The following is a 24,518-nucleotide window of genomic DNA, read 5'->3' on the forward strand; positions in this document are numbered from 1 at the left end:
GCTCCCGAAACATCTGCTTGCCGTTCTGACGACCTTGCAGAGGGGTGAGAAGCAAATTTCCAACTTTATTTTGCTCAGTCCCTTGCGCCTCCTCTCTGCTTCTGTACATACAGTATCTTCCAGTTTTCCTACTGCACTGTGGTGTATCTCACCCCCAGGCTGTTCTTTAGCTAAAGAATGAGAGAAATTGATTATCCAGCACGTCTAGTAGGATTCCTTCTCTCTCTCGTCGAGTCTTTTTGCGCAGTTGCGTAAACCTCAGCCCGCAGAATCCAACTCGTTGTGCGCTAGGATGCTTCCACGCACACGCAAGTACAGAAAGGACAAATCCTGCGAGGGGAGATGGAGGAGCAGGGGGCTGAGGGGGAGGAAACATCCTCTCATGCTCACTTTCACATCCCTCCCTCTCTCTCTTTCTCTCACTCGCATCCTCCAGGAGAGCGAGGTAAGGAGGTGGTGGAGCGCTGTGTGAGCCGAGGCAGTGAGGCAGTTGAGATGAGCACATCAGAGCTGGAGTCAGAACAGAGCGCAGCTGCCCTAACATGCTTCCCTTGACACTGCACAGCTACCTCTGCGCTCGAATGAAGGTAAGTCAGACGAGTGGGAGGAACGGGAGCTAGAATATCTGTTACCCGGCTGAGTGCGATTGTGTCACACGGTCACTATTGAATGGGTCTTAATATCATCCGTCCCTCTTGAGAAGGAGCATGCTGAGAGGGACAGAGAGCCGGTGGGGATCACAGGATTACCCCGTAGGCGACCCTTGTCCCATTGAGACGGCGAGCGTCTGCTCCTTGTCCAGGATGCCATGGATCTAAAATGCCTTTCAGCATGTAAGGTGGCGTTTTTGCCAGCGTTCCTGGGGACACGTGTTTTAGTGCATTGCAGGAGTTTTGCAAGTCTGCCGGTTGCATGTGTGTGCATGCACGTGTGTGCAAGAGAGAGTTTGCACGTGCTTTCACGTGGAGATGCATCTGCGGTAACCAAATGGTGTTGGGTGCACACTTTCAGAGAGGAAAGTCGCTGGTGTTGATGGCCGTCGTATCGATTCTCTCTGATTCTTCGTTATAGGGGTATTAGTTCTCTCATCTGGGGCTGCAGCTACAAACTGCTCACATAGAGAGATTTTCCTCCTCCTAGCCTCTCTGGTCCTGTCACACTTTGAGTCTCCAGATAACTCTGTGCTGAAATCAGGGAACAAAGCAGCGGCTGCTCGATAAAGGGTAAGATACTAAAAGACAGCTTGATCATCGCTTCAAGGAGAGGGAATGAGTGTGAGATTGTGAATTTTTCATAGAGTTTGCTTGCAGCTTGCATACGTAATAGCAAATGTGAGATATGTGCTGTACAGTTTCACTTTACCTACAGTCATGTCATGTTTAAATATACATGCAATTGCCACTAAAACACAACAGTATGCAAATGCATTCACAATACTGAGTCAATGATATTTTGCATCCTCTAACCCTATGCTTAACGTAAATTCTCAGCCTTTTAGATTTTCCCTAAGATATTATGTAGTATGTTTATTGAGCTGTTTTCCTCTTGGGGATCGTTGGCTGTTAATCACAATAGAGGTGATTTCAGGTTTTACTATCCTTGTGGGGATATTTGTTTCCTACAATACAGGCAAAGCCTGACCCCCACACACATCTAAGCATCTAAATGCAGGCAAACATAAGAAGCATTCAGCCTAATCCATTTGCAGAACTGTCAGTGTTTATTAGAATATACATGTCATTAAAGTTTCTGGTCGCCACGCACAGTTGATTCTGATGATGTGACCTTTGACCCCATTAACTTCATGACAATTCCCTTAACTCAGCAAAACAGCTGCGTCACACCAAAAGGCCTTTCTCAATTACTTACTGCCAAGTCTATAACATGGAGCAACAGAAATTATGAACCATTGTGAATTACTAAAAGGATCTTTTAGCCAAAATGCATTTACTTCCTCAAACTTTAATGCTTCCATGGAATTCAAAAGGAGAAATTTAGAAGGCTGTTGTTGCTATTGTCAATAAAATTACAAGAAATGTGGAATTAAACGTTATTTTGTTACTTACACAGAGTTACTGAATGACTTCAGAATACTGTACACGTGTCATATGGACTGTTTATATTATGCTTTTGTGTTCTTTTTTAAGATTTAATCATTGTAATTGCATGGACAAGAGCGACCAGTACAGTCTTTAAATGTTTCAACTGGTGTTCCATAAAATAAATTAGTTCATATATATATTTTGATTTTGGAATGACAGAAGGTTGACATGATGACATAATTTTAAATGTTGGGTGAGCTATTACTTAAGCACTGGACATATTAAGCAAAGCGAGCATAGACAACCCATGGTTTGCAGAATTGTCAGTGTTTATCAGAATATACATGTCATTAAAATCTCTGGTCGCCACGCACAGTTGATTCTGATGATGTGACCTTTGACCCCATTAACTTCATGACAATTCCCTTAACTCTGAGCAAAACAGCTGCGTCACACCAAAAGGCCTTTCTCAATTACTTACTGCCAAGTCTATAACATGGAGCAACAGAAATTATGAACCATTGTGAATTACTAAAAGGATCTTTTAGCCAAAATGCATTTACTCCCTCAAACTTTAATGCTTCCATGGAATTCAAAAGGAGAAATTTAGAAGGCTGTTGTTGCTATTGTCAATAAAATTACAAGAAATGTGGAATTAAACGTTATTTTGTTACTTACACAGAGTTACTGAATGACTTCAGAATACTGTACACGTGTCATATGGACTGTTTATATTATGCTTTTGTGTTCTTTTTTAAGATTTAATCATTGTAATTGCATGGACAAGAGCGACCAGTACAGTCTTTAAATGTTTCAACTGGTGTTCCATAAAATAAATTAGTTCATATATATATTTTGATTTTGGAATGACAGAAGGTTGACATGATGACATAATTTTAAATGTTGGGTGAGCTATTACTTAAGCACTGGACATATTAAGCAAAGCGAGCATAGACAACCCATGCAGGCCTTGTTGTGCAGCAGAAGTCATGATTTGGCACAAGCAATAATTCTGTAGGCTAATGGTTTTTGAAAACTCAATGATTAGTTGATCTCATGATGTGAAGTCCTCTCACATAATTTGATAGTGGGTTACCTTGAAAGAAATGTATATGTGCACACATAACTGTGTTTGTGTGGATGTGCGTGTGGACGTGCATCAGATGGAAGTAAGTTGCACCTCATTTGCTCCCGAAGTGCGTGTTCCATTTGTATTGTGTTAGGTAAGATCCAAGCTGAAAAGTCCTCGAGCGCAATCCATCTGCTTGGTTGTAATTAGATAAAACTTCAGTCTAATACATTCAGAGTATTGTCATGTCAGCTGCGGTTTGAGAGAAATTCTACTTCCTGCTGCATTGATCTGTATGCTTTGAAAGTATGTATCTAGCAGTTTATAGGACAGGTCTGAGATTAAATATTATGCTGGTCATTCATGTTATGCTGTATACTTTACACTTTAAACATTTTTAATATTAATATATTAATAACATTTTTATTTTTTAAATATTAAACTATGTTGTTAAGCTGTAAAATAATTCAAGTTTTTTTTAGCTTTATATTTAAACAATGGTGAGGAAAAACAGGATGTCTAACCATGTAAATAAAGAACTAAAGTTAACAGTCAAAAATAATATTTGTAATATTGCTTTGAAAAAAGAATCTAACTGAACAGATTTTTTTTCCCAGTTATACCTACTAATATCACTATAAATCACATAATTCATAATTAATTACACTTACTAATGTTTGTTCTGTTGTTTTCCCATCAGCTGATGTCACTTCCTGAAAGATGATGTCATTGAGGAACTACCTATTGTTAATGAGATATTACAAAGATTAAAAAGGTGGACATTGTTATTGAAGATAAACACATTCTATAAACAAAAAATACTATAAATTCCTCTTATTTCTTTTTTTATTTTTTTTATTTACTTACTTACTTACTACCAGCAATATTGCCAAAACAATGTTTTGCCTATATTTTGATTAGGATGGGGAAAAAATCACACCTGGGATATTTTGCTAGTGTTTGAGAATTTTAGCAAATATTACTCAGAGACATGGAAAAAAAATTGGCACTCAAGCCAAAATAGTGAAATAATTTAATATTCACTCTGATGTATGTTTTATTTACTTCTGCCTAATTGTGATGTTGTGATTAAAAAAACAAGAACAAGAAAACATCTTGATAATACATTAAATACTTAAGAACTACACAAACATAAAGACAATCAGAAAAGCCACAGAAACACAACCATAGTCAGTACACAGCAGACATGAGCGTTATACTGTATATACAAACTAACAAGACTATTAAACATGAACCAATCACAAGACAAGACTTATGAAGACACATTAACCAATGGCAAGACTAGAACACACAAGGAAAGGAAACCAGGAACTAAAAGCAAGGAACTAGACGTTTAAGACATTACAAAATAAAATAATATATAACCCATAAAAAAAACAGCTTTGCTAAGTTCAAATACATTTACAGAAATCCCGAGTTTATGGATATTAACCATGAACATCTCTGTCAGACATGTCAACTTGGATTTGCATGTAAAACACTCAAACGACTGCGGCTCCAACAGTTAAAGGTATTATAACCACTGCTTGTACACTTTGTTTGTTCTTTAATATTTCGCAATGGAATAGGTATTCGTTTACAGATAATTAATTGAGTGATTAGGTATTTTGAAGCCTTTCGGTGTTGCCATAGAAACAAATCATTTGTGAATCTAAGGATGTGAAGAGCTCAGCGTTGAATCCCTGAGTCATGGTAATTCTCAAACACGTGAACGCAGCATCACATTTGAATGTAGATCTTCTTTTTACTCTCCAGCCTGTCACCAAACGCGGCCACCGTTCTGTGACATATAGAGCTGGCACTAGCAACACAGTGGGAAGTAATACTGCCACATCCTTTAAACCAGCACTCGTAAAACACACGCTGCAACGGACAATCATCCCTTCACCTTCTGCCTCATAAACACAGCAGGCCTTACGGGCCGTGTGTGCGGAAGTCTGTGTGTAACTGACAGTGTGCAATAAAAGCCAACATAACAGATAATGAAAAGGGAAGATGAAGGAACGAGAGGCATGGCTAAATGGCAGATTTGTAGTTACATTCAGGCCTTGCTTTTGCGTTGAGAGGCATACACACAGTGCCACCGGCACACTTATGCAAACAAATCAGAGAGCATCTGATGTTTATCTGAAAGAAAACAAGCTCGCGCCTTTGCTAAATATGGCATTTGTTGATTTATAAGCATGAAAGAATGTGCTTGGAGAAATATTACAAAAAACACCATCAAAAGTTTGCCAGCTGCTTTGTTTTAGTAGCATCCAGTCACTGCAATAAATAGGATGTCTTTGGCTGTTCAGCAAAGAGACAAGAAATGTGAAAAACTGCAGTGTGTGTGTGTGTGTGTGAGAGAGAGAGTTTGCATCTGTCATTCAGAAGTCAAGAAGGTGATCAATGTCAGACCGATGCAGCACTATAAACTCAGGTCACTGCTGCAATAGTAGAAATGTCAGACTTTTGTTCTGTGATGCTTTCAAAGACAGAAGAGAATCATTCCACCTGGCCTTTTTCATTACTTAAAAGTGTCTTAAGTACTTTTGGCAATTCTGCTTGCATACCTCCTGTGTCAGTCAAGCAACCACGACTGAATTGTATTTGTTCAGATGAGTTTGATCTATTTTTTTTTCCAAAACTGCTTGTAAATATGTGCAAACATTTTCAAAGTTACGTGGTGCAACAAAATGCAAATAGTGTGTCAAGGTCAATAAGCTTCTTACAGTGCAATCACATTAGGTCCATTAGCATAAGCTCCATTGTCTCTTTTCAATAGTGTAGCGATCAGTGTTGGGGAGTAACTATTTACATGTAATGGGATTACGTAATTTAATTACAAAATAAATTTAATTTATAAATTAAAATGTATGTTTTTTTATTCTAAATATATATTTAACCTTTAGTGTACAGTGAGTAAAATAAATAAATAAAATCAGTAACACTTTACAATAAGTTCCCCTTAGTTATTATTAGTTAATGTGCAACTTTATAATTATTATTAAAAAAAAAATGTTTAGTTTATGTTAACTATAGTAGTAAACTAATGAATCAGTAATTTAATATTTCAGTAATTTAACAACACATTCACATGTTTATGGTTCTCTGATGTTGCTTAATGGAATTATTTTTCATTGTTAGTTCATGTTAACTATTGTAGTTGGCCAATGTTAACAAATAGATCCTTATTGTATAGTCTGAATTTTTCCTTTATTGTAGACACGCTTGTTTGTTGTTGACCCATGAATGAAAATGCAAATGGATGGCATATTATAGGTATCTCAGACCTCCTTGCTCAATTTAGAGAAAAAGGGTTTTAATTTCCAGTATAGTGAACTCAGATTTACAGTGTGTTTGTGCCGAACAGATGGCCTGTCTTCAGGAGGATCTGCCTGCAAGTGAAAGCGCTCAATTCTCCTGCGCCAATCATCATCATCTCCCGTGTGCTGACATTTTGATTATTCCCAGAGATTCCCCAGAGATCAGAGTCCATTATGACTGGATTATAAGTGTCCCCCAAAGAAAAAGGATTTAGCATTTTCTGTTTGTGCTCCGCTTTATTGACAGACCCCAAGTTAAGGTGTTTTAAGCGGTCATGTTGAGGCAGTGATTCAGTGATTCCGGAATGCTAATTAGGGCAGTTCGACGTGGCGCTCGCTTTGGCAGACTCAATGCTGCAAATCACTTCAGGGAGCTGACAGGCCATCTGATAAACACAGGAGAGAGTGTTGAAGAGCCTGTTCTCTACTTAACACAACCCACCCCCTGCAAACACACACACATCCAGTAAGGACCGCCTAGAGTGCACGGCCTTGTTAGCGCTCTTGAGTGAGTGTCACTGGACCAGAGATGTATGCATTAACACACACCCTATAAAGCCTTCAGGAGTGGGTGTGATTTGGCCGTCCATCTGAACTTCCTGAAGCATCACTTGTGTTGGTGTAGGACTGCAAGGAAGGTCGCTGTCACGGCGCCAGCGCTCCAAAGACAGCGGCCGGCTTAGTTTCAGCCGCTGCTATTCCTGTCACTGATAGGACGAGACGCACTGCTTTCATTAGGCTAATTGTCCTTAGTGTGGACAGGATGTCTACTTGAAGGCTTGGTGTCATTCAGAGTGATAGGGACGCTCATACACATTTTCACGCCTGAACACACATGCAGGCGAGTGAATGCAGTGTTGGCATCGAGCCGCGCTGGATGCTGTTCGTTCCAGGGGCATTTTAACTCATTTGCCCCGACTGACCTCAAAGTGTCATAACAGTTTCAGATACAGCTCTCTCCGCTGTGCGTGCATGCACGTCCGCACACATTCACACTCACTGGAGACGATGCTGCAGCGATGACATTGACGAAGTGTCCAAACGGAGGGTACTGTATATTCCAATCTCTCATAAGTAGACCCTAATACTTTGATTGAATGTTTGCGGTTCTCTGATTTCCATTAATGGTAACACGACATGCAGGTAAAAAAACAAAATGTTTAATTTTTCTGTTTCAGGTTCAATTCATTTATTTCAACTTTATATATTGTGATTTAATTGTCACAAAGCACCTGAAGTTCCCTCTAGTTTGTTAGGTATAGTGCACACAAAAATATACACTGTATCATGATTTATTCACCCACATGGCATTCCTTATACGTATGGCTTTATTTTTTTCTGTTGAATGCAGAAAATTGTGCTGTTGTCCTTTTACTTGCAACTAAAACGAATGCTGTCAAACTTTACAAGGGTGAAAAAGTATCATAAAAGTTGTCCCTGGCTTGTGTACTATATTTTACACTAAATAATGACTTGGGGCCAGATTTACTAAGAGCTTGTGCCAGCGCAAACCGTCTTTTGGCGTTAAAATAGTACTGTCAAGATTTACTAAATTTACTAAAATGTGCAGTGAAGAATTATTGCTGAAAAAGCGTGGACAGTTATTTTTGCACCTGATCTTATTGAATATGCATTTCTAGCAGTTTTTCTTTGAGACGCAAAATTTATGGGAGGAGAGTATTAAAATGAATCACGCAACGTGATTTACTAACGTTTCCGCTTGTCAAATTACTGGTATTTAAGCCATTGTTTAACACCGAAAAAAGCATGTCTTCAACGATATTGCACTGGAAATGACTGCATTTGTTGTTGCTAAGAGGAGGCACCGCAGAGAACAGAGAGCGCCTGGTAGAATCCAAATTTATTATCCGAATCCGAACATATTTTTACACTAATTTGCGCTACGCTTGGTAGATAGCGTTGGTCATAATGGAAATTAGATGTTGCGTCTGTGTTCTTTAATTTGCACATTGACAGTAAATCACCCGCAGACATTTCCACGCCCATCGGCACTGTTTTGGAATTGCGCTTTCGCACTACTTTGCCCTGTTTAATAAATCTGGCCCTTAGTCTGTTCCAAATACACTTATCTTTTTTTATTTTGAAAACTTGGAAACTTACAGCACACAAGTCAATTGGACGACGTTTATAATACTTTCATGGTGCCCTTTTAAAGCTTGACAGCTTCAGTTCCCGTTCATGGTAATTGCATGGAAAAACATAGGGAACTGCCTTCAAAATCTTTCATTTTATGTTAAGCAGAATAAAGTAAATCATGTGGGTTTTGAAGGACATGAGGAAGAGTAAATTTTGACAGCTTTTACATTCTTCGCTGAGCTATGCCTTTAAGTAGAAAGTGTATATGTAAAGTACATATGTAAACGACTCAGTAAAGAGTGTTGGTTGGTATTTCATAGAGAGTGCAGAGGGAAATTTACCCATCAAGCATTGCACATGAAATTTAGCTCAAATAAATGTGGTGAGAGTGAGTGATGGGTCCGGATTTTTATTCAGCTTAATTATTTCCAGGTGTGCTTTTTGCAGTTGTTCACAGGTGTAAAACCAGGGCCAAAATTTAATGCTTCCCAAGTGCCAAATGTGAGTAAAAATCAGTGTTGACTAGTAGAGATGAAACAGTTACATGACAGTTGCCCAGTAACTAATGATAATAATAATTTTGATTTCTATAATACTACTATCACTACTACTACTACTACTAATTCCAATTAAATGTGTTTCCCCAGTGTGTCCTGCCTGTTTTTATTCAAATAATGCACATGCAGTTTCATGGCTAGTAAAAAAAAATATTTATGGATGGTAAATTTTCTCAAGTCTGAAGCCATTGGCAGGTGTGGCAAAATGTTAGTTTAATGCCCTGTAAAAACAGTGGCATCAATGAAAAAGACACATACAGTTTATTATATATTCACCATGATGCTGCAGGGCATTCCAAATTAACTATTTATTTTTAACATTTCAGCTTCTACAGAAGTCCTTGTTCAGAGTGTAGGCAGCAGTGAACACTGCATTGGCTGTGTGCAGAACTGCTAAGGTGGAAAGTCTAAGGAGAAAGCTTTCTACTACAGTATGTTTTCTCCATTCAAAAGTCTGGCTTGTTCACTTTGTTTTGATGACTCTTCAGAATTGCTTACTCCTACAAAAGAAAAAGGGAAGAGAGCGAAAATCGCGACCCTGACTGCAGTACATGAATGAATGGACTCGTTTCTGAGTAGTAAAATGCATTGCTGCAGCGTGAGCTCTATTCCTCCCCCACCAGTCATTACTCTCCCATGTGTTTGAGTAGATCGGGTTGTTGGACATCACTGGTACTGCAGTGTGTTGACAAAACACATGGGTCATTCCCCAGACATTGCAAGAAATGTCTCTCTTTGCGATAAACCAGCTGTTCCTATTTGTTTGGGGGGGGGGGGTTAACAGCTCTGCAGTCTGATGAGAAATCCGCAGGTCTAGCAAATGAAGTGTCTCCCTGATCGTTGCGCTGATCTGCTCTAAGAGGCTATGATGTAGGGGTGAGAGCATGAGCGAGGAACTCCGACAGCAGCTGAATCCTTCAAGCAAAACCGTACCATTGAAACACTAATTAGTATTGATACAAGTGCACGCCTGTGGTGTCTTACTCTTGGGAAAGAGATCACCTTTCACTGTGAAAAGAGGCTGATGTTGACAAATTATACAGTAGCATTTTTGCAGTCCAATTAAAGCAGTCTGACAGCCACACTATAATGTAAAAACTTGATGCCCGCATTCTCCACCATTAAAATATCTTGTGCCAGAATTATGTTCTGTTAACAATTCTCATGCATGCATTGATCCATTCATTCAGACAGCACACCGTATAAGAATACTCGACTGATTACCACTATTGAGTCATGCTGAAAGTATGATTCCCGAACAAATGATTCAGTCGGTTCTTTTTAGTGAGTCAAAAAACTTAGAGCGCAGTACTGTAAGTCACCCGAGTGTTTGACTCTTATGAGTCAGTTCTCAGTGTAGTCTGATTCTTTAACAAATTACTCATATGAATTGGTTATTTTTAGAGAAAAACAAATCCCCAGCACTGATTCACAAATGAATGACTCTTGTGATTCGGTTCTTTTTATTGAATGTATTAAATATGTAGGTGCACAGCACTCAAATGTGTTGTACTTAAGGCTCATAAAACTCAGTGCATTATGCATTACAATTTTTGTTATTAGTATTTTATAAAACTAAATTAATTAAATGTTACCATTGCTTAGAATTATTTATCATCTTTGTCTCTTTTTAGTTTTATCCACTTCCTATTTATTATTAGGGTGCATTTATTTGTATGCATGTATGCTGTTAAAAGTCAATAAAATAAATGCATAATTTACACAATTTATAGTGCATAATTTATATTGTTTTACATTTATTTATTATGCATTTCCCCCAAACATTTCTTACTCAAAAGAATTTATGGAATCATTGAAAAAACTGTTGAGGAACCAAAACCAGAATCATTGAATATAAGCATCTCTCTCTCTCTCTGTTGTGTCCCCTGTCTGGCTTGCAACCAGACTCCAAAACCACAAAAAGCATGCTACTCTAAATGCTTGTTACATCTTCTGAATAGCAAGATAAGCATGAGGGAACAGACTCTGATGGTTGCACACCGGTGAGGTGAGCCGAGCCAAGCCAAGCCAGAGCAAAGTCATATGGAGTTGCACAGGGACCGTTTTGTCATAAAATGTGGAAATGGCAGAGGAGGGGACATTGTGGAGGCCTGCCGTCTGTCTGTGATGTATTCTCCATGTGCATCTCGGATGCGGGTCACGTCAGTGTGCCCTTTCACTGCAGACCTGTCAGTCAACACTGTATTCCTGAGTGGATGGCGGCTCTGACGTGCCATCTGCGCGCAAGCAGGGCCGTGCAAATAGGGATGAGTGATGTCACTGCAGTAGAGTAGAATTAGACAAATAAGAATGAGGGTCAAACAAAGGACTCAAATCTCCAGTGAGGCCGGCCTCCAATTCCTGTAAAATGTTCACTACTGTTGTTGACAAACTGATTTTAGCTGTTTTGCAACAGGGATTCTTTCTAGGATGCACTAATTAATCAGAGATCAGCTGTTGCCCAATACAGCGCCAGGTTTTGTGTGTTTAGCTCTACACGGCGCTGATTATCTAATTTCCCCACCGTGAGGGTTATTTTCTCTGCGCTGAAAATGTGTGTAGCCATTACAAGGCATGGAAGGGAAATATGTACCAGCATTTGTGGTAATTTGCTCCCGGAGTTCATCAGTTCACCTGATTACTCTACATTGATTTACTCTCCTAGCTGATCAATACCTATTTTAAGGTCTCCTTCGGAAAAACCAGTGGGGGATTTGTAAAATATCCCCCTAAATAGGCTGTACTTTCTCTTTCTGGTTTTCACTCTCTTTCTTTTACACACTCTATATTTCAGAGGAGAATCCGCCATTATTTGTCTGAAAGTTATTTAACTGTTATTCTAAACTTAAATTAGGGAGTGCACATGGCTAGCATGACTTGCAGATGGGCTGTTGGGCGTTTTTCACTGTCATTAGGCACCTTATGTAAGCGATTAGCATAGGTGAAGCTGTGTGACATTACACACAGGAGCACAGGTGCAGTGTGGGAGTGACCAAGATCTGGAGCTGAATCATTGCTTAATGCACCATGACATAACATCTGGAAGTTAAACTAACCAAAATCCAGTTTTCCATAACAAAGAGAGTTTGTTAATGGAAACAAAACATAGGTACAGTAAGCCTACAGCCCTGCTCCAAAATCAAGGGCATGTAGGGATCCTGATAAGGCACCATCAACATTTAGTTTTACATTATTTTTAAATTGAATTGTATTTTTAAAAATCATTTATATTTTATTTTATTTGTCAAGAGTTGATAAACTCCAGCTATTGCCACTCTTCTAAATGCAGAAAAGTTTCAATAAAATAGTTAAAATTTTAATGAAAATTGACTATTTCCAATTCTGGTATATTTGTGTGTCTCTATTTTTATGCTCGTCATACTGTCAGCTTAGCGACATGCTAACAGCAGACTCGAGGCTATTTGTTTAACACAGAGTTGCTGCCCTAACTATACCTTTCCAAATCGGTTACTTATGAGGTTCCATTTCAGTTTGGATGCTGTAAACAGCAAGACAGCTCAGAAGGTTTTGAAACCGGGCCTACGCTACAGCAGTACTTTCTATTCAGGCCCTATCTGCTCAGTGTCCGGCTCGATAGATTTGACAGGTGAACACTAAATGTGTCAGAATGGAGATAGTGTGCTTTCGGAGGCAGCGAGGAGCATGCAGAGGTGCTCACCCAGGTTGGCGTTTCTTCTGTGTGTATGAGGGAGAGTTTGACTGGATGACGGAGACAGCAGCAGCAGCTTTCATGGCGTGATGGTGCTGATGCAGTTAGTCTTTTGGGAGCAGGGAACAGCTGAGACTGCCAGTCTGTTTTATGCTCAAATTAAACTCAATCCGCACACTCAGAAAGTACATCCCCCCTGTGAGCTTTGATTTAATCCTTCAAGTAACCATCGAAGATGTTCCCCCAAAGGTGTCCGTGTGTGTACGACTTGTTCCATCTCGAAGTCATGTCATGTCATATTTAAAATGACACTCTATTTAATGTGAGAACCTGAGCAGTCAGGTTTAGTTTTTCTGTTTGCCCATTAGAAAATCAGACAGGCATGGTTGAACCGCTTTTCCCGTGGCGATTGACACGATAAATATGTTTGCTCACCTAATTGAGAGAGGGTGAGACATTAGCTGATCAGATTTACTCTGATTTTGAATGTGCCTTGTCTGCTCGTGTGACTCTGTAAACAGTGGTAATCCTAAACCAAACCATTCAATATTCCTATAGGGTACAATAAATCCATGTAATGACGTTTATCCATCTGAATGGGATAAGGGTAATGTATCAAGGCTTAGAGTGGTAAATCCCAAGGTTCATTGAATGAGCATTCATTAAAGGTGCACTCAGTAGTTTTCCCTGCTCATTAAAAGTAAAATATGTTTAAAATCATAGCGTGGTTATTTGCTATACAGTAAGTAATAGCAATTAGGTTATGTTATTATTTTGTGTTATTTATCTCTATTTCAGGTTTGCAGTCGAAGCTGAGGATGGCAGGAGATTCTCGTGTTCACATGGACCACGACATGGAGATAGGAGTGACTCCAAGAGAGGTCAGTATTCCCCACTATCACTTTCAACTTCAGTAATGTTAAATGAATATTTACCGTAACCATGGAATAGACCACCTAAACTTGAGAATTTAGAATATACAATAAAAATGAGAAATGTATTTTATTGTGTTTATTTCATGTTTTTAATATCTTGTAATCATTAATCCATCAAAACAGCAGTTCAATACAGTGGCCTTCAAATAAATCATAATGTGGGAGGTTAAAACTAAAGGAACCCTAACCCTAAACCAATAGGTGATGATGTGAAGTGCTTATTTAACTGAAATTTAGACAATAATTGTAACTTTAAATACCATTTTTTTAATCAAACATTTCTACTTACTGTGTTCTACTTACATCCTCATTGACAGCCAGGACATTGTATAGTGATCAATATATTATGTAAGGATGGTTTTCCTACGGTGGTTCAGGCTGTAGGATTGCCGAATGACTAAAGAAACGTTATCAGCACGATGGTATAAAATTGTACATTTCTAGTCTATTACCACCCACTGCCACTTATACCAACGACGGAAATAAGCGCAGTTAGAATAGCTACATATGTGGGAGAGCGTTGCTATTGTGTGACTATTGTATTGCAATAGGTAACACTTTAAGATGAACCTTGAATCAAGACTAGTTAGCACATAATTAATAATTGAAATGGTTTAATAACAATATTTTGTTATGGTTACACTTGAATTGGTTACAAAATAGATGAAGGATGGTAAAGCATAGTTAATTGTACCCAACATGTAAAATATTACCTGAGAGAAAGAGATAGAGAGAGGAAGAAAAAGAGGGAGAGAGGGCAGAGACCCAAGAAGAGAGCCAGCCAAGAAAAGAGGCAGCAAAGAGCCAGCCAAGGAAAGAGACAGAGCAACAGTTACAGTCCTCTTTTATCCCTTCCTTGACCATGTGACTAAAAACCAAATGTGAGACATTCAAACTGACCAATCAGCAGATTATAACTTCACCCACTGGGCAAAAGGTGTGACAATTAGCAGACCCCCGGTGTATACACATGTTGGCCTACAGGCTTTGATCACTATCAGCACCTCTGTGCCTTCAGGAATGCCAAATGGCCCTTTTGTTACTGAAGATAGGTTTGGGACAGGAAAGCAGAAGTCTTTGATCATTTTTGACCTTACAATTATGTTAGGCTCATTATATAAAATAACTGATGACACAATGCTCAGTCAAGTATTTCAGGGAGCTGTGCAATAACTAAATACTATACTTATATATTTATAAATGTGAATATGTTATGTATAATTTATTTAAATGTATAAATTGAAATAATTTATTTAAACATATTTAATATATGCTAAATGCATATTTTGACATTTTTATATTTATGACTTGAATGATGTGGAATACTGAATATAATAGCTAACTTGAAGTAAAAAATTTGGAGGCATACCAAATACTGGAAATTGGCTGTAGATGAGGATATTTGTTTGCAATGTTTACAAAAAGTATTGGTTTTTATTTTTTGCACATTATTTGGCTTTAACTGACAGAAAATAGGGGGCCTCAGGTGTGTACGCAGCAGGAGGTCTCCTTGTGCTCAAGTTTCTCATAAGCACTTTAAGGCTTGCCTATAATTGACTGCCACCACTTTAACACAATACCACGTTTCAATTAACAACCAAGCACAATCTTCCACAAATGGAAAGATAACGTGCCAATGTGTTCTTGTCTCATGTGGAGGACACTGTGTTATGGACTTGGGAGGGGGCAAAGATTCTTATCTGGGCTTGCCAGTGTCCCATGGGGAAGAGGAAGGTAATGGGGGAAGTGTCCCATGGAGCTGGTGTAGAACAAGGAATCAGAAATGGACTAGGGCCAAGATAGAGAGTAATTGGAGGGAAAAAACAGCAATTGAAAAAAGAAAAAGCCCCCAGTACTCTTACGTTGCAGTAATCTGCATGTTCTGTACGTGCTGAGACGTACTGTGACAATGTCATAACAGTAGCGAAGATATCAGAGCACTTCCATTGTTAGAAGGGAACAGTGTGAACGTACCTCTGCTTGATGTTGGCAACTGTGCCATCCACACTGTCATTGTCTGGCTTGCAGCAGCTTAGTGAAGAGATAGAAGAGGCAGATGGGAGCTATTGATCTGGCTTGCAAAATATGTTGAATGATTCTGATGGGATTAGATTGCAAATTAGAATTTGTTACTTATCTCTCTACCTCCTTATAGCAGGTGAAGAAACTCCCCAAGCACCTGAGGGAAGCACAGATCCCCACAGATCGCACCCACCTCATCTCTGATCCTGTTAAGAAACCCCGCCAGCGCTACGTACAGAAAGACGGCAAGTGCAATGTTCATCACGGAAACGTTCAAGAGACCTATCGTTATCTCAGCGACCTCTTTACAACACTGGTCGACTTACGTTGGCGCCTCAGTTTCTTCATTTTCACCTTGGTCTACGTTGTCAACTGGCTCTTCTTTGGGTTTTTGTGGTGGCTTATTGCACTAATACGAGGAGATCTTCTACACGCAGATGAAGAGGGCTGGACCCCTTGTGTTGAAAACCTCAACAGCTTTGTCTCTGCTTTTCTCTTTTCCATCGAAACCGAGACCACCATTGGCTACGGCTATCGTGTCATCACGGAGAAGTGCCCAGAAGGGATTATACTTCTACTGGTGCAGGCCATCTTGGGGTCCATTGTCAATGCCATGATGGTGGGCTGCATGTTCGTAAAGATCTCGCAGCCCAAGAACCGAGCAGAGACGCTGATGTTCTCCCACAAGGCCGTGATCTCGGTGAGGGACAGCAAGATGTGTCTGATGTTCAGAGTGGGTGACCTGCGGAATTCGCACATTGTGGAAGCGTCAATCCGTGCCAAGCTCATTCGTTCACAGCAGACGAAGGAGGGCGAGTTCATACCGCTCAACCAGACGGACATCAACATTGGCTTTGACACAGGAGACGATCGCCTCTTCCTGGTATCGCCTCTCATTATCTCCCACGAGATCAATGAGAAGAGTCCTTTCTGGGAGATGTCTCGGGCACAGATGGAGAAGGAAGAGTTTGAGATTGTCGTCATCTTGGAGGGCATGGTCGAAGCTACAGGTATGTTCTCCTTGACATTAAGCAATTCAGTTGTTGACCTAAAAAGTGTCATAGTCTCCATGAATCAGAAATGACAGTTTGAAGCTTTGCATTAACCCTAGAAACTATCAGTCTTTCGCAATGGCTTCAAGGAGCAAGTTGCGCATTAACTCCCAAGCTCTGTAGAGCAGTTGACCTCAATGAATTTTCCATGATTTTTTTGCAGTAAGCGAGCGACTTAGAGGTCAGTCATTTAAATATACAAAACTGCAACACATTATTCATTTGCTGACAGTGCTGAGTCATAACTTCCCTAAGCATGCTGACTACACAAAATAACATTCAAGAACTGACAAGAAGATAAATGTTTCAATATTGATGCTAAGGCTATATTTCCAACACATGAGTCAAGGTGGGTTTGAGAGCCTCTTGTTGTCTGGCTAGCCATGTCCTTGCAAACCCATCCAGGCCGGAGTTGTGGAAAGAGGTGAAAGGTGATAAAAGTACTCTGGGTATGTTCCACTCTGCTGGAGGGGATCCTTTGGAAAGCTTATTGGAGCAAAAAAGTTTATTTTTCCACTCTTCATTTAAATTAACATTGTTCCAGTTCTCAGGTCAGTGAAACTCAATAACGGTCAGGCAGTTCAATGAGAAAACTGCTTTTAAAATGTCTTTGAGAGCACAGTTTTGGTATTATACCTCAAGACATTTGGACTAATACACAATCCATACAACAGAGAGCCCAGGGTGTTGTGGCATTCAAATTGATTATTAATAATGTCGTTGATGTTGATTTACTGTAACAGTTTGTTCAATCTGCATCTAATTTTTAGTCCATTACCTTAAAAATTAGTCATAGTCTGCTTAACAATCAAATGCAAATACATTTAAGCACAAATGTATGTCTGTACAAAGTTAACTGATACTAGTGTGATACCTGTGCTTCAGCAGAAAATATGCCATCTGAATATATGAAAGTGAATGGATTATCTAGATATATTATTCTCGGCTACTGTTTGGTTGACCTTGCACTGTGTGCGATATTGATTTGAGTAGATCTCCTTATTCTCAGGGCTGTTGAGGGAATAAAGAGGCCTTCATAGTCTAAAGTGTCTACACTAATTGCAGATTCATTCCCAGGCTGAAACATTTCCCATGGTTTATCAGATATCTCAGGTGAATGTTTGCAATTCAGATTATTTATTGGGCATTTGTCCAAAGAGAACTTGCACTGCTAATCCATAGTCTGCTTAACAATCAAATGCAAATACATTTAAGCACAAATGTATGTCTGTACAAAGTTAACCGATACTAGTGTGATACCTGTGCTTCAGCAGAAAATATGCCATCTGAATATATGAAAGTGAATGGATTATCTAGATATATTATTCTCGGCTACTGTTTGGTTGACCTTGCAGCACACTGTGTGCGATATTGATTTGAGTAGATCTCCTTATTCTCAGGGCTGTTGAGGGAATAAAGAGGCCTTCATAGTCTAAAGTGTCTACACTAATTGCAGATTCATTCCCAGGCTGAAACATTTCCCATGGTTTATCAGATATCTCAGGTGAATGTTTGCAATTCAGATTATTTATTGGGCATTTGTCCAAAGAGAACTTGCACTGCTAATCTAAATCCAATTCATTACACATGCTTCCCTGTGAAGGCATCCTGTTTTGTGCTTGTTTTGCAGTGAATACCAATGAGGACTCAACAAAGAAAAGTTGAAAAGCATTATGATGAAATTTACCTTCACATATAATGCAAAAAAAATGCACATTCAGAGGTTTTTGTACCACAAACATGCAACTGTTACTGACTGAAACATCCAAGGACCTAATGGAGAGAATTTTATCTTACACTAAGCTTGCTCTGTGCCCTAGATGCCATATGACATATCAGCAGTCTCCTCAACCTTCCTATCACTTTGAAATGTTTTCCAGTTTCCACTGAGGAGAAATGCATATGCAAGCACATGTCAATAACTATGGGCTATGATGCATTTGATCTACTAAAGCCTTGTAAATTATGCCTTTGACAGATGACCAGGTATAGATTAGGGTGCTACAGGCCAGGATAAACCTACAAATAGGCTCGCCGGCCTCTCTCAGATCGAAGTCTACTCCCACTTGCTAATGAGGGATGATGGCTTCCTTTTGATGTGCAGTAGAGCGCTAATGACGTCGTGAGTGCAGTAAGGTCACAAACAACCTGATGTCTGATTTGTCTGAGTATAGCAATATTTTAATTTAGCCCTGGCATGTGTCAGGTATGATGGATAGCCACATTTGGTCTAGTCTATTATTTTTCCAGTACTGAGGGTCAGGAGTTCTATAGTAAGTCTCTTGAGTACGACTTGCAATTTGCATGAACGTCATGAAACTATGATGATGGTTAATCAGATGTAATTTGCATCATTTAATTGTTGCAACATAAGTGGTTTTCATTTTTAAAATGCCTGATCTTGAGTGATATAATCACGAACAACAGCTTTTCCCTAATGAAAAGTTCATCCCACTGCAGAACATATGCAAACATATTTGATCCACTATGTTCCAAAAGCTAGTGAACTGACTACATAGGCAGAATTGTAAAGCAGGCACTTCTGAAGCAAAGGTGCTTTGATTATGCTACCTTCTAAAATGCCTTCTTTGGAAGCATGGGAGTCAAATTGCTGAGAAGGCAAATGCATTGCAATGAAATGCTGATTGTAAAAATAACTCTTCAGAAAGATGCAAATACTTTTCGGACCGTTTTACTACATATCAAACACTTTTAAAATAGATTATCAGTCAAGTCTCAAAGTGAATCTGAACTACGTCTATAAAGCACAGATTTGCTTACAGATTGGTTATTCCAAACTAGCTATATAATGCAGTACAGTTAACACTGAAAGTTTAGAAGCAGTTTGCAAATGTCTAACAATATGGATTTAAAATCAATTGGTGTTAGTGATCAAAGATCTGCACCCCTATTAGAGAAAAATAACCTGTCATTAAATGCTTGTCTCCCCGTCAACATGATGAATGCTTGAAACACAGCAGCCCATTGAGTGCTCATAACTAACGGCATCTACTAAATATGTCCGGTGGCATTAAGATAGGCTTATCTGTGTTTTTAAGTAGCGTCCATTAACTTTCCATTCATTTTGCTATTAATGAGTCTCAAACCCATAGATAAGAACTTGCTTCAAATTAATGTTCTATAACTAATATAGATTTTTAAAGGCCAACTTTATGAGGTGGTCTGTTGATTAAGAGAGAAACTGTGGAGGCAGTTTGAAGGTAATTAATGTGTGCTTGAGCAGTTTAAATTTTAACACTGAATATTAGTGCTGGATTTTTGTTTAAAGCTCAAACAAACCTGTAGAGAATTCTGGCATCCTATGAAGGCAGTGATTTTCAGTTCTACTTCTAGTTTGCCGCACTAGTATCATTAGATAACTGCTTGTTCAGTAATAATATAATTAGTGGATTTAAACTTTTTTTTACAGATTTGTTTTATTACCCAGGCGTATTACATTATATTTGTTATAAAATGGCTCTTTTATGTGTGCTAATCCATGCACAGTGAGACAAAGATTTCAACACATATATAATGCATAATGTAGTATGTTAAACCTAAATTATGAAACTGACAATGACAAGGAGAATCGAGTAAGGTTTTCCTGCATGGGAACACAGCAGTTCCCATAATGGTGCTTCTTATCCTAGGAGAAATGATAGTACTCATATGTGTCAGCAGATTTCAGTGTCACCGTTGTTCTCCAGAAATAGACTTCGGAACCCCTGGCCTTGAGGTGTTGTGCCCTTATTTATAGATTTGAAAAGCATCAGTGCATGAAACCGGCCATTGCTAGGTTATTGAGATCAACATACCCTCTCCATGTCTTTCTCTTTCACACACACACACACACAGAGAGAGAGAGAGAGAGAGAGAGAGAGAGAGAGAGAGAGAGTATAATGCAATGCTAAACGTGTTACACTGTTACACTCACACCGTTTCTGCTCTAAAACATGACACAAAAGCAGAGGGAGTCAGAGAGACTCTGAGAGCACTGAGTTCATTTCAGTTTCAATCAATGCTACAGTGTAGATCAGTGGTTTTCAATTGGTTTTGCTTCAGGATCCATTTTCACATAGAGAGAGAGTATAATGCAATGCTAAACGTGTTACACTCAAACCCACACACCGTTTCTGCTCTAAAACATGACACAAAAGCAGAGGGAGTCAGAGAGACTCTGAGAGCACTGAGTTCATTTCAGTTTCAATCAATGCTACAGTGTAGATCAGTGGTTTTCAATTGGTTTTGCTTCAGGATCCATTTTCACATCAAGGGGTGAACCAATACTGTACCAAGTTTGTTTACACAAAAGTAAGCAAAATGTACTTGTAGTCAACATTTTTTTTTTTTACTATAAGTACATTTTAGCTAACTTTGTGAATTAATATATATATATATATAAGCTTATACAATTTCTGTATTAAAAGAGAGAGACTTGACTGAGCGAGTGTGATTACCTCCATCTGATACAGCATTAATTCTTCAGCTCAATCTCATATTCACACTAAAACATTAGTCTGAATGTCCGCTGAGGAAAGCGATATCTTTGTCGTACAATACTTGTATCTGTTAAGGGTGATTTCCAATGTCAGCGCTTATCAGTGCATTTGTTGACTGTGTCTTACAAGTCGTTGTTTAAAGTAAAATTAACATACTTGTTTCCAACAGTGTTTCAGTCTCTTTCAATATAAAATTCTTTACTGCTGACTCTCTTATAAAAACAGTCTCTTGTCGTCATCTAATGTTGGAACAATGTAACTAAAATCACCATAACGAACACACACCATTTCTCAATACTAAACACTATTATTAAATAGTACAATTGTTTGTATAACTAGTATTTATTGGATAATAATATTTTATAAACAACAACAGCCATCATAAAAGTTGCTGAGTAATTCGGTCAAAAGTACAAAGGCAGCGCGAGATCAACGAGACCAAAGACTGTCCATTAAATTCACCCAAAACGAATCAGAGCCACTGGCAAATTCCATCTGGCTGAGGTGAGGCTGCTCTCGGTGGGTTTATAAGCACTGAATGGCTGCTGACGCCCTGGAGCTCACATCCCCGAAAACATCAAACCAATTTTCAAATAGACGTTATCTTTATTAACCGTATATACAAACTGTATATTTGAAGTCTAAACAATTAATTGCCCCCTAAAAAACTCTTAAAATGACATTCCGAGACACAAAAGCATACAATTATCGTGGATTTGGGCATCCGCCATGACACTCGCTGTGAGAAATCCTGCAAGCGGAGTGATACAATGATTATTATGATGATGATGTGATTACCTAGGGCCGAATCACAGCTGTGCTGATATACAGCCATATCGCACTGCTACTTGTGTGATATTGCTCAACCTGTCCATATTACCATCTGCCTTATTGCTTTAGTTTCTATAAAGTTACAGATGAATTTGCACCACAATAGCATAGCGTGTGACTGGACGCATGACCTTTGACATCAACAATAAATAATCTGTTAAGAGTCTCCTACTTTTTAAAAGCATTTTTTAAGACTATTTTTTATTTTGCTACCAACGCATAATTACTGTATATTATGAACTGCAGAAACGTTTAGTAATTAGCATTTACTTTGGGTCGTGACGCACCCGTTGAGAAGCACTGATGTAGATTGTGATGCTGTTGGCTTTAAATGCTGGAATGGTGTAATTCTCCATAATCTGTAATTACAGTTTTATCTATAATATACAGTATGGCATCACTGACTATTATACCTATAAGTATGAGGTTTTAGTCTCGTATTATTCTTCGTGTTTTGCTAAAACATAAATGTAGTGATTAATAACGAGGACTTTTCCGTAATTACAGGTCTGCACTAAAATTACTGCATGCTTTTGAGTTTCCATGATCCCTTTCAGGGCAAAACACAAATTGCTGTTACAAAGTAGACACAAGACATGCATACAAATTTGGGGAATTTCCTTTCATCCTCTAGCTGTTTCAGAGGATGTGTATAATTTGCTCACGTGAAAAGATAGTGATCATCTTGAGGTTATTTATTTATTTATCACATCCTGTGTATGAAAAATTAACATGAGGGATATGGAATTGGGCAGCACACAGCACATTAACTCAGGTTTACATGACAACTTGAAGTCATGGGGCAACAATTCTGTATCACACTGTGTTCAAATTATAGAGTAGCTGTAACTGAAAACACGCATAGTTACACACCGCACCGAATAGAAAATGAAATATGCTGTTTGATCATTGTAATCCCTTTGGCATCCAGCTCATGCTACATAATGTCACACACCCAAAACCACTCAGAAAAGGAAATGTAAAACATTCAGCCTTACAAACAAATTCATCTCCCTTTGGCACAAACTCACAATTAGTTAAGAGTCTGAAAACTGTAAGCAGACACAACAACCAATGCGGAAAATGAGTCATTCATTGAATCATTTACTATATATTGAATTTATTGAAGTCTTGCTTTATTGGAATGTCCTTTGTGTGTACAGTCTTTTTTGGTGAGTATAAATATATATAAATAAATCATATATATTAAACCTTTACTCTATTGATTTATGAAAATGCAAATATTTTGCAGCAAAATAAGACTTGGGAACTGCGATTTTATATATCCTAGTCTTACTTACCTGCATATTTGCATTTTCATAAACCAGCAAAGTTCCATATATATTTAAGACTTAAATCTTATTATTCAATACATTCTGAAATGTACAGTAGTTACCACCATTACATTTATTTTATTTTACTTATTTATTTATTGTTATTTGAATGTTTTTATCAGTAACTCATTACAGATAGAATAAATCATTGTAACATTGGAATTATAGTAATTGAGATACAGAAAAAACGTTGTTTTCTATCACATTACTGATTTTCTGAGCTCCTTCCTTGTTTATATATACAGTGGGTACGGAAAGTATTCAGACCCCCTTAAATTTTTCACTCTTTGTTATATTGCAGCCATTTTTATAGACAAGTAAATCGTTGAATAGACAACAAAAAAGTCGTTGAACACAATGCCAGGTTTTGGGTTCCATGTGCACTATAGAAAATTGTATATAAATATATATTTAAATTTGATGTAAATTTGAATTTTTTTTTTTTTTACAGTAGCAGATGCTGAGAGAAGTTTTCTGTTTGGCTCTGAATGGTGTAGTACTCATGTTTTTCTTAACAATACGCTTTGTTCCAGCCATATGTTACCAGCCAGTGCTCCTTCTGCCCACGGTACATATGCATTATTCAAAGAAATTAATTATGGGGAATAGACTAAAATGCTCAAAAAAGCAATGTCAAATGCAAGAAGCAAAGTGTGTGGTTAAATTAGGGAAGATGATGATGATGATGATGATGATGATGATGATGATGATTTATAGACAAGTAAATCGTTGAATAGACAACAAAAAAGTCGTTGAACACAATGCCATGTTTTGGGTTCCATGTGCACTATAGAAAATTGTATATAAATATATATTTAAATTTAATGTAAATTTGAATTATTTTTTTTTTTACAGTAGCAGATGCTGAGAGAAGTTTTCTGTTTGGCTCTGAATGGTGTAGTACTCATGTTTTTCTTAACAATACGCTTTGTTCCAGTCATATGTTACCAGCCAGTGCTCCTTCTGCCCACGGTACATATGCATTATTCAAAGATGAGCAGAAATTAATTATCTGCAGAAAATGGGACACAAAAAAAGTACCTACATTTCTCTAAATTTATCACTCATGCTTTTTTGTAAG

At 38.3% G+C, this 24,518-nt stretch overlaps 1 protein-coding gene across 1 annotated transcript; it reads left to right on the top strand.

The window, feature by feature from the left end:
* The first annotated feature begins 444 nt into the window (after nt 1-444).
* Nucleotides 445-18,190, top strand: LOC107590732 (G protein-activated inward rectifier potassium channel 4-like). Its single transcript, XM_016279643.1, has 4 exons — nt 445-587; nt 13,563-13,645; nt 15,855-16,731; nt 18,174-18,190. Exons 2-4 carry the CDS (start codon nt 13,583-13,585, stop codon nt 18,188-18,190), a joined length of 957 nt encoding a protein of 318 aa, XP_016135129.1. The 5' UTR covers nt 445-587; nt 13,563-13,582.
* The last annotated feature ends 6,328 nt before the right edge of the window (nt 18,191-24,518 follow it).

Source organism: Sinocyclocheilus grahami, unplaced genomic scaffold, assembly GCF_001515645.1.
Source record: "Sinocyclocheilus grahami isolate Dianchi unplaced genomic scaffold, SAMN03320097.WGS_v1.1 scaffold132.1, whole genome shotgun sequence".
Taxonomy (NCBI): domain Eukaryota; kingdom Metazoa; phylum Chordata; class Actinopteri; order Cypriniformes; family Cyprinidae; genus Sinocyclocheilus; species Sinocyclocheilus grahami.